This window comes from Salvia hispanica, chromosome 5 (genome assembly GCF_029641045.1).
Source record: "Salvia hispanica isolate PSC_SH4W2 chromosome 5, Shi_PSC_v1, whole genome shotgun sequence".
Lineage (NCBI taxonomy): Eukaryota > Viridiplantae > Streptophyta > Magnoliopsida > Lamiales > Lamiaceae > Salvia > Salvia hispanica.
This window is the reverse complement of record NC_142696.1, coordinates 33,083,883-33,094,162: the sequence shown is the minus strand read 5'-3', so window position 1 is coordinate 33,094,162 and position 10,280 is coordinate 33,083,883. Positions and strand designations below refer to the sequence as shown.

The window sequence follows — 10,280 nt, the reverse complement described above, 5'->3', positions numbered from 1 at the left end:
AAAACACGTTATGATAAGTTGAATTTAAACTTTGATTGGCTAGAAGGATGTGTTCCGTAGAATATCTCAACATATCTTAAGGACTAAAATGTACGTTTGATGACATCAGTAGCCTTTGTATGATGCATTTTGAACATCGCCTTTGAGCTTCCAAGAAATTCATTCATGCATTCCCATTCTTTCACGTGGTATCTTACCCCTTTGTAAGGTGGAAAAAACATCCGATGTTAGCATATCAACTGCCGCACAGATGTCGCACTTGCATTTTTTGTTTGTTCAATAATAAATATCACATTTGTTTTTTAAAAGAGTAAACGACAAATTAATACACTCAACTACTTTTATCTCTCTTCATTATTACTCCAAATGTCTTTTTTTCTTTCTCCATTAATACACTTAACTAATTGTACTCTCTTTATATAACACACTGGATAACATCTCTTAAAATCTCGTGTCATCATCCAAGTGTGACATCTATCTCGACGGAGAGAATAGTAAACATGCTCGAGTAAGTGAACTTCATTAGAAACCTTTATGCCCTTTCAAACCAGCTGGTCGCGACACTATATCCCTAAGAACCTATTGTGAGGATTAAATTAATAATAAAAGGCTCACCTTAAACTACTTCCATCTTGGATCAATGCAAAAAGGTGTTTGGTAACGGCTAGAAGGATTTAGTCACTGAGATCACCATGAAAGCATTTGTTCGACAATGCATACATGCGATATCTCAAACAAAATTGCAAATGAATCTATAGCACAAACCAAACTGTGAAGATAATTCAGGGATTGTCACACACTTAGATGGGATTCATCGTTGTTTGTTCATGTTTAAGTGATCAAGGAGAGTTGCTTATAAATATATGTACTACTACTATATCACAATAAATAGTATACACCGAACACTGAGTCACATACTCATAAAATTTATACGATTAGTAACCAAGTGCTCATTGGTACGTCCGGCCAACACGACGTGGGAGGAGAACTCGTCAACATACTGGTATAAAAAATGGCTTAAGCTAGCTCACGCTGCAAAATAGTTTCACAACATTCATTTTATGAGTATAAACAAGAAGAATTCTTCATTTATAACATATAATATTGCTCTTTCGATTCAACCATACGGGACCTTAGTGAATGAAAATACTTGCGTTTCAAATGAATAAGGTAATTCCCACTTAGATGGAGGAATACAAGCAGAGTACCTAATAGATATGCGATTGAGATGGTAAAAGGTTCGAATAATGGCATGTGCACTAACATATGAAACCAACATGTTTACCTTAAAAAAAGGAAATAAACAACACAAGCGGTTTTTGCTGTCTATATTTTGGTTTTGGTGCTTTTGTTTATAATTCATTCTCTCAGCACTGGAAAAGGCCACATTAGAATGGACATCAATTCTGTCATCTGACTACCTAAAAGATGCAACCTCGTCCTTAAATTGTAGCAGTAGATCGTCGATGTGCTTCAGGGGAGCATCATTTTTGTCTCTGACTCGCACAGCCACCTGAAGACATGCAAGTACAACGAAACAGGTGAAATCTTGACAAGAAATACAAATTTGCAACAATGTCAAGTGTAGCCCAATCTAGCAATCCAGAAAAGGATCAACCTCCACAAGGTTGCAGCAAAGAATATACAAGGAATATTATTAATTAGCATGCGAGTATTCAGTAAGTACACAAGCTTCTTGTCAAATAACATGCCCGGAATATGACATAAATTCTAAAGTTTGATGACTACCTGTCCGGTTCCAACTTCTTTCTCCCCAACAACTAAGATATAGTTGTACTGAGCCAATTGAGCTTCTCGTACCTACAATCACCCAAAACCAACCTTTAGTATATATCCACACCATCATGTCATAAACAGAGCTTAAAAGTAAAAACTTCAACATTAAAACTTCTAATGAAACCCTATGAGTTTACTGGTCACATAATGTCCTGAAGCTTTTCCAATTGAAAAAAATGGAGCTTATTATAAAATGCTAGAATAACACCCAATTAACAAAAAGAAAAAGAATCCAAAATTGTACCGTGCAAAAGTCTGCAGTGAATCAAGATATGGTGTATAAAAATATGAGAAATGTCTAAGATAAATACATATTAAGGCCAGTGTCCTATCAAGTCTGCTCCTCCCACATTCATGATTGAAAGGCCAAGGCTATATAGGGTTAATGTTATGAGAATTTGGAAATTTGTCTCATGTTGCCATAAAAATACCTTTAATTTCTTGTAAATGCACCATCCCCAAATTTTAGTTATTAACCAAATCTAATTTTTTACTCGAAAAATACATTAACTTTTATTTTTGGGATTTAGCATTTCATTAGCAAATAAATCAGTTCTCTGGAGTATGATATAAAATCCAAAAGCATCATTGGAAAGCTTTATAGTACCAGTGTTCGATTGTGGACATCAAAAATTATTTAAAAAATGGCTTCATAGTTGCAGTCAGAAAATAAAAAATTGTCGGAAATTGTGTTTGTAAACCACATAGTATTGGAGAAATTTCAGTGAGAGCTTTCCCACAGAAAAATTTAAAATTCACATCAAACCCCATACAATTGAGTTATCGGCTAATGAAATTTGGACTCTGTAACAGAATTCCTAAAACGATAAGAAGTTCATGTATTCATAGTCGTTCGAAAACCAAAACTTAGATATGCTTCATGTATTTACAAACAATTACTAGTTCATAGAAATAGGACTTTCCGACATTTGTTAGATGTCTTTTAAGCATTTAAAGTTATGTTTTGATTAAAAGAGAAAACTTGCGCTGAGAGCTATAGAGTGTCTTCTTGGGCCGAGCCCCTAACGTCAAATGTAATGTCTCTATGACTGATGATTCTTTGAAAGTCAGTTATTATTGGATGGATTTTTAATTGAAAATTAAAAGATTAGAATGGAGCTTTATAAGACTAAAACAACCGTAATAGTTATTGTCATTCTGATGAAGACAGTGGATATCTCTATACACGCACCTTTTTATTAATTGTCCTGTCAGTTGTGTCAACATCAACATAATACCCAGCATCATGTATGCGATCCCGTACCTACAATCAATGAAAAGGTGATCATGAAAAAAACCCTTAAGGTTGCTGATTAAAGACAATTTTAGATCATGACTTAGTATTTCAAGAAAAAGGAACACAATCACCTAGAGAATCTGCATATCCCATACATGCAGACCAAAAAGGGTGGAAGAGAAAATAGAAGATAAAAAATAAGCAACTGATATAATTTCTGACTATCAATTTGTTACAAAGCCAATTATAAAACAAAACCTATAACAAATCTTGGAAATCTGTAAGAAATAGAAAGGTCGGTGCACATTCAGAAAAATCAGCAACTAACCTCTAGGGCATAACTTTGTGATTTGTCAGAAACAGGGCATACTATTGCTTGGCGAGGACTTAGCCAAAAAGGCCACTTCCCCTTGTAGTGCTCCAATAGTATAGCAAACATTCGTTCAACAGAACCAAGAATTGCTCGGTGAATCATTACAGGTGTTTCTGTCTTGTTTTCGTCTTCCGCTGAGTAAGATAATTTGAAACGAGCAGGGAGTTGAAAGTCCAACTGAAACAGTAGAATACTTGATCAAAAATCCATACCTAGATTATGAAGCCAACACATTTTGTCTGCGCTATTTAAAAATTTGGGACCACACCACATGCCTCCAGCATGCCAAAAACTGCCAGGTCCTATGGCAGTTTAAGAGCTTTTCAAGCACAATTTTAGCAAAACCTCATATTCAGCCAATAGCCTGTAGCTTTTAATTGTATAGTTTTGCCTAACAGAAATCCATCCACAGACAGCACTTCTGTTCCCAAGTCTAACAGTTTGCTGTCTATTACTTGTAGTTTTAGCTACCATGCCATCTCCCCAATCTTATTCCCCAAATAATTATTGAATATGGTACTACTTGAATGTTATAAACGTTAAAATTGATTTGGGTGGATGATTTGCTTCAAGTAAAGTCCGCTAAATCCATCGCTTATCAACTCATTTACATGACAAGATAAGGAAAAGGCAGTTATAAAATAAACCTGCAATGTTGCACACTGGAATTTTCTTCTCATTGCATCAGAAACACTGATATCTATCTTCGGCCCGTAAAATGCTCCATCACCTTCATTTATCTAATAGAATATCTGAAATCAGTTCTAGCAAAAGAAGTTGACAAAGTTGAAAACTATGGAAACAATGAAATGTGATCACTTTTTATAAAAAACACATGCCATAAGAGTGGAATAAAATTTTGTTTGGCTAAGCAATATCAGTGTATGAGAAACTAACCTCCCAGGGCTTTCCAAACTCATTCAGTGCTTCTGTAAGAGCAGTTTCAGCCCTTTCCCATGTTTCAACATCTCCAAGATATTTCTCTGGCCTCTACAAGACATTGGAAAAATATTAAAGCAAGATCCTATGCATCAGCCACACTCAGATCTGAGCACCAGAGCAAAGTGAAAAGGGAGTGTGACATGTACAAACAACAAATTTTAGGCTCTCCTTTATCTAACATACGCTCTCTTTCATCTATAACATGTGCTTTCTACTTTTTTTTTAGGAGTTGTTGGGATTCATACCGTCGATAACTTCAGGTCAAAAGTGAAGCCAAATATTTCATAAACGCAACTGATAAATTCTAAGACACCCTTGACTTCGTCTTTAATCTGTACAATTTGTGGCAAAAAAGATCAGAAAGAAGGCTTTGTACTGAAACAATAAAACTAGAATAGAACCAGATAACTGATCTTACTTGAGACTCCCTGCAGAAGATATGAGCATCATCCTGTACCAAAACATTGGAGTCAAATCTCCGTAGCAGTCACAAAAAAATTAGAAATAAAAATTGCATCTAGTATTTAACTAAGCTGAATTACCAAGCTTCATAAAGGTAAACTTTAGACCAAATCACCAAAAGATAGAAAATCAAGGACCTTAATATAGACCAGATCAGTAGTTAAAAAATGAAGGATAGATGCAAGATACACACAATAAGAAAGTGGTTTACAAGATCGCCGAGTTTTTTCGCTTTCACTTTTTACAAGATTTTAGGTATACCTGCTGAAACCGCCTCACACGGGTCAACCCAGTAAGAGCACCGCTTGCCTCATTGCGATGCAAGACCCCAAAATCAGCCAGGCGGAGTGGAAGCTCTGCAAAAGTTGCAAATGTTATTTGTGAGGATCTTTTGACAAATGAACTAAATGTAAGAAATCCACAAAAAAAATACAAGGACATGCAGTAAGCATGAAATCTAATCCAAAAGTTTCTCATTGTGTAACAGAAATAGCAAGATGGTTAGCATCCATACACGATCATTGAAATGCAAATAGTGGTTATTCAAGCAATGAAGTTGATGAAATCATCAGATATCACAAGAAGCTGGGATGACTCATCTTATGCGATGATATTTTGCATCAACTAATTATGCATCCCCTAACTAAGATTAATACTCCCTCCGTCCCATTCAAGATGACCACCTTTCCTTTTTTGTTTGCCCCAATCAAGATGGCCACTTTCCAATTTTGGAAATAACCCCCTCTCCCATCTCTTCTCATTAAAATATTCAACTACCTTTTTCCTCTCTACTTTATTCCACCTAACAACACTTAATAAAATTTCGTGCCACTCATTCTTGAGTGGGACGGAGGGAGTAGTATAATAACCGATAATTACATGGATTGCGGACAGATTTGACTTTAGTCCCCAATTGCAGGCTGATGGCACATCCATTCTAGTCAACAGGGTAGAAACAGCAAAAAGGAAAGAGGCCCACCTCTATATGAACGCACTCTATGATCAAATATTAAACAATGGCCAGGGCAGTTCATTGGCTTGAGTCCAAATTCTTGCTTCTCTACCTGCAATAACAATAAAACATATGCTACATCAAATTTAGCAGATAAATAAAGTCCAGCCCAAAATTACCAAAAATAAAGAACAGAGTTCTAATGATCTTCTTAAAACAATAATTGAACCTCAAACACAAACATATTCTCCTTGTAGTTTGCAGCATGACCAGATGTTTCCCACAGCTGCATATTGTACATATTTGGAGTCCAAACCTAATGATTCAAGTAATAGGTGGTTATTAATTGAGAGAACTTGTACATAATCAAATCCAAATGCATCCTTTTCAGCATTAGAGTCTAACCTCCTCATAACCTCTCTTCCAGTACTGACTCCGTATAAATTCCAGCAACTTGTTGCAAACTCGAGAGCCATGAGGTAGAAAGAAACAACTTCCCGGGCTAACTTGCATGAAAAAAGACATCTAATTAGATTCATGAATTAAGATCAAACTATGCACGTAGCTCAAACTTTTACCTTAGAGGGTGAAAAAAGAAAAGTTCTTGCTTTTTAGTGAGTTCTCTGTGATCATATTTTTTAGCTTCTTCAAGCATGGCCTTATATTCCTGAAAGGATTACCGATTACAACAAAACATGTCAAGAGATACTGATAATGCAAACAGCTACCACCTTCTTACAGTAGACAGGAATGTTAAAAAATATTACCTTCAAACGCTTTTGGTCTGGAAAAGATATGCCATAAACCCTCTGCAAGCTCTCACGGTCTTTATTTCCACGCCAATAAGCAGATGAAGCCTAATAATACAGAACAAGGATTAAGGAGAAATAAACAATTTTGTTGACTGCAAACATTTACTTCCATTGCAGATCCCACCTTCAAGCAACTAAACGCTTTCACAAAAGCAGTACTTGGTATGTGAGGTCCACGACACAGATCAACCAAAGGACCACATCTGTATACCGTTATAGTTTTATCTTCGGGTAAATCTTTTATAATTTCAACCTGTTGAAAGGATGGAAAAGAAAAAACAATACAGAAGTGACACAGAGCTAATTCAAGAATAGAAACACTCGATAACGAATGCAAAGAAGTATAATTACCTTAAAAGGATTATCAGAGAACATGTCGATAGCCTGCTGCCTTGTCACTTCAATACGCTCGAAAGGTTGTTTTTCCTAATGCAAAAGGCAAAGTAATGATTACCTGAAGTACTACAAAATAAAACAATACACCATACTTATGCAGGTAAAGAGGTAGAAGAGGCCTTATTTTCCATAACCTCCTTCCAAAAAAAAAAGACATGTCAATGTTGAAGCAATAAATTTACCAACCAAAACGCATGTCACAGATAACAGCATGCGATCAAGTGCCTATTAAGGATATCCAACATACAAATTCACTATTTAAGAGTAAAAGAAGCTCATACATCAACAGCTTTCTTGGCAGCTGCTTCAATATGTTTAAAGTGATCCTCGTTCAATCCTAAATCGCCATAAAATGCATCGTAGTAAAATCCCTGCAAATTATTTAGCCAGTTTTCCATAAGTTCACACATATTATGAGAAAAGCACTTGAAATGCAATCCCTGCTTTAACATACGGAACCATGAATCAGTGAGAGAACAAGGCAACAAGGAAAAGTTCAAAATCCACCTCCCCTCTGGTGGTACACGGCCCAATGCATAGTTTACATCCATATGTTTGCTCCAACGACTGTAATAACCCAAAGCAATCACATGGTTAATGGTCAGATCAGCCAAACTCATATCTTTCAATGAATAAAATGATGAGACTAGAGAAGTCTTACTTCGCCAAGAATGTGCGCACTCGAATGCCAGAATGTATCGCGCCCTTCGTCAGTGTCGAAAGTAAAGAGTGCAAGCTTGCAATCTTCTTCCAGAGGCCGATTCATATCCCACAAAACCCCATTAACCTTCGCAATCAGGGCATTCGACGCCAAGCTCTTTGAAATCTCCTTCGCCACATCAAACGGCGAGGTGTTCCATTTCTTCCCTTCCTTAACCTTCCCATCGGGCAATGTAATCCTAAATTCGCCAAAAACCGAAGAATTGGAAACTCAACAACTATACACACACATAAAAAAGCGGAATAGCTAACGAGAATTACGTAATTTGTTCGTCTGAAAGCGCCAATCGCTTAAGCTTTTGGTCATTTTGGAGGGATTCGAAGAGCGCGATGCGTTTGGGGATGACGGATTGAAGATACGCTTCGTCTTTGGTGTAGACGGGTTGAGCAGGGATCGAGCTAGGCTTAGCCTTGCTTCCAGCGGCGGATTCTCCCATCGGATGGAAAAGGCGGCGGCAGGGGTAGGTGAGAGGCAGAGGACGGCGGAGGGAGAAGGAGATGCGCCACAAGACACAGAATTGCATAAACTGCAGAGGGTTTAGTCGTGAGGTTTCTTCAACCTGCTGCAGTTTTCAATAATTAAATAGTCTAAACATCTTTTCAATTCTCTTAATACTCCTGACTAAGAGCATCCGCAATGGTACATAGGCCAGCAATAGGCTAGCCATTCTCTCTCCTGTCACGTCAGCAACACTAAAAAATCCACCTGTCACATCAGATTTAGGCCAGCCATAGACTAGCCATAGGTCAGCCGTAATAAAAATAATTCAAAATATACTACATTTACGGAATTAAAATCACGATTAAATTACCGAATTAAATTTACGAGACATATACGGGAAAATTTATTAATTTTATTTTTTTAAAAAAGTACATTAACTAAAAATAAAAAAAATTGCATAATAAAAAAAAATCCGGGCTTCCACACACGAGCCACCGCCCCACTCTACTCCTCACTAATTTATTAAAAAAATACATAAAAAAAATGTTAGTATGCCTTGAATCCGTTATAGTTTGCCGCTAGCCGAACGGGGGTCTCGCTGCCCGGTCAGCGAGTCAGGGGGTCGGGGGGGGACGCCCCCTTGCCATGGGGGTCCGGGGGCGCGGAGAGGCCCCGGCCCGACGGTATGACATGTTTTTATTTTAGATCTTAATTTTGTATTGGGCTAGTTGTTGTTGTCCATCGCTAGATGTTGCTCTTGTACAGAAATTTAGAGATAGAGAAAATCGCGTTTATATAGTTTTTCAAAAATTAAAAAAAAAAGAATACAAAAAAAAATTTAAAAAAGAATTAAAAAAAAATAAAAAATAGCGCTGGCCGATCGCTGGCCGATCGGGTCGCCACAATGGCGGCTAGCCGATCGGCCAGCGACGAGCGATCGGCCAGCCCACGCCGATCCGCTCGCCGATTTCGTCCTCGCCGATTGCAATGGTTCGGCTAGCCGATCGGCTAGCGCGACGAATCGGCTAGCCGGTCGCTAGCCGATCATTGCGGATGCTCTAATAAAATGATGTACATGCGGTTAAATTGTTGGTTCGTGTCCAACTAAAACTGAATGTAAACTGAATTATTGGTTCCGAGTCGAATTAAAACTGGAGGTAAACAAGTCAATCGTATTTGTCCAATTCGATTATAGTTCATATCTTTATTTAATTGAAATCCCACATTTTTAACCGACGCTTTAATGGTTTTCTAATTTTTAGGCACGGCAGCCGAGGTCGGGTAGGGCAACGTAGCGGAAGGCCTAACCTGCAAAAAGAAGTCGATTTTATGCCAAAATTGACAGTTCTGGGAAGAAAACCAACCATTGTGTGATTTTTGAAATTTTCTTAAAACCCATGCTCACTTTTCATCATCTAATTTTTGTTAGCAAAAATTCTTTATTTAAACTCTCAAATTATATCTCTCACCTATCCATCTCTAAGTAAGCTTTTGCAAAGTGTTATACTTATACTCCACTTAATTTATTACTATTATGAAATCGATATGTTTATCTCTTGTTAAGAAGACCAAATCACCAATCAGTTGGATGATGATTCCCATGAATATGGCATCGTGACAAGTTAATTCTATAAATATGCTTAATTACATAAGTTGTTGAATTATAACTTTGTCTAATATTTATCCATGAATTTGTTTGTATGTTCAGGAAGAAGAAGATGTGGCCCATGTCATAGCTCTCTCCATCTCCCAACCCGGTGGTGGTTGATGATTCATGTCAAGCGACAAGGTTCAACGGCTAAGAATAACAAATCTTGATATTGATGACGACGATGTAGACTTTTTATTTAATGAAGAAAAAAATGAAGTTGAAGAAATGCCCCATATGGGCCATATGTAATTGTCTTCCCATATGTTATGTGATAGGCAGATGCTAATGCTAATTGTCTTCAATTCATTTCTATAATGCTAATGGTCTCCCATATGTTATGTGATAGATAGGCAGATGCGAAAAAAACAAACTGGTTTGGAGGCAGAGTTGTAAAAAATGGTGGAACATGGAGGGATATTTATGGGATTGATGAGAAAAAAGTTGCAAGCATGGTTAGAGAAGATAAAATTGATATCCTTGTTGAACTTCTGGTGTT

At 37.2% G+C, this 10,280-nt stretch overlaps 1 protein-coding gene across 1 annotated transcript; it reads right to left on the bottom strand.

Moving 5' to 3' along the window:
* Nucleotides 1-1,137: 1,137 nt before the first annotated feature.
* LOC125188497 (threonine--tRNA ligase, mitochondrial 1) lies at nt 1,138-8,257 on the bottom strand. Its single transcript, XM_048085357.2, has 20 exons — nt 7,953-8,257; nt 7,633-7,870; nt 7,479-7,538; nt 7,253-7,342; nt 6,927-7,001; nt 6,700-6,828; nt 6,531-6,620; nt 6,342-6,430; nt 6,169-6,265; nt 5,993-6,079; nt 5,791-5,875; nt 5,073-5,167; nt 4,768-4,800; nt 4,595-4,681; nt 4,305-4,397; nt 4,055-4,147; nt 3,363-3,584; nt 2,990-3,061; nt 1,750-1,821; nt 1,138-1,513 (listed from the first exon to the last, which is right to left on the bottom strand). The coding sequence occupies exons 1-20, from the start codon at nt 8,213-8,215 to the stop codon at nt 1,418-1,420; spliced, it is 2,166 nt and encodes a 721-aa protein (XP_047941314.1). The 5' UTR covers nt 8,216-8,257; the 3' UTR covers nt 1,138-1,417.
* Nucleotides 8,258-10,280: the final 2,023 nt, after the last annotated feature.

Coding starts and splice junctions, on each gene's coding strand:
- LOC125188497 (XM_048085357.2), bottom strand. CDS start 8,215: ATGCAATTCTGTGTCTTGTGGCGCATCTCCTTCTCCCTCCGCCGTCCT. Junction 3,062..3,362: donor CACAAAGTTATGCCCTAGAG/GTTAGTTGCTGA, acceptor CATTGATTGTAG/GTACGGGATCGCATACATGA. Junction 1,514..1,749: donor AAGAAGTTGGAACCGGACAG/GTAGTCATCAAA, acceptor GCATGTCTTCAG/GTGGCTGTGCGAGTCAGAGA.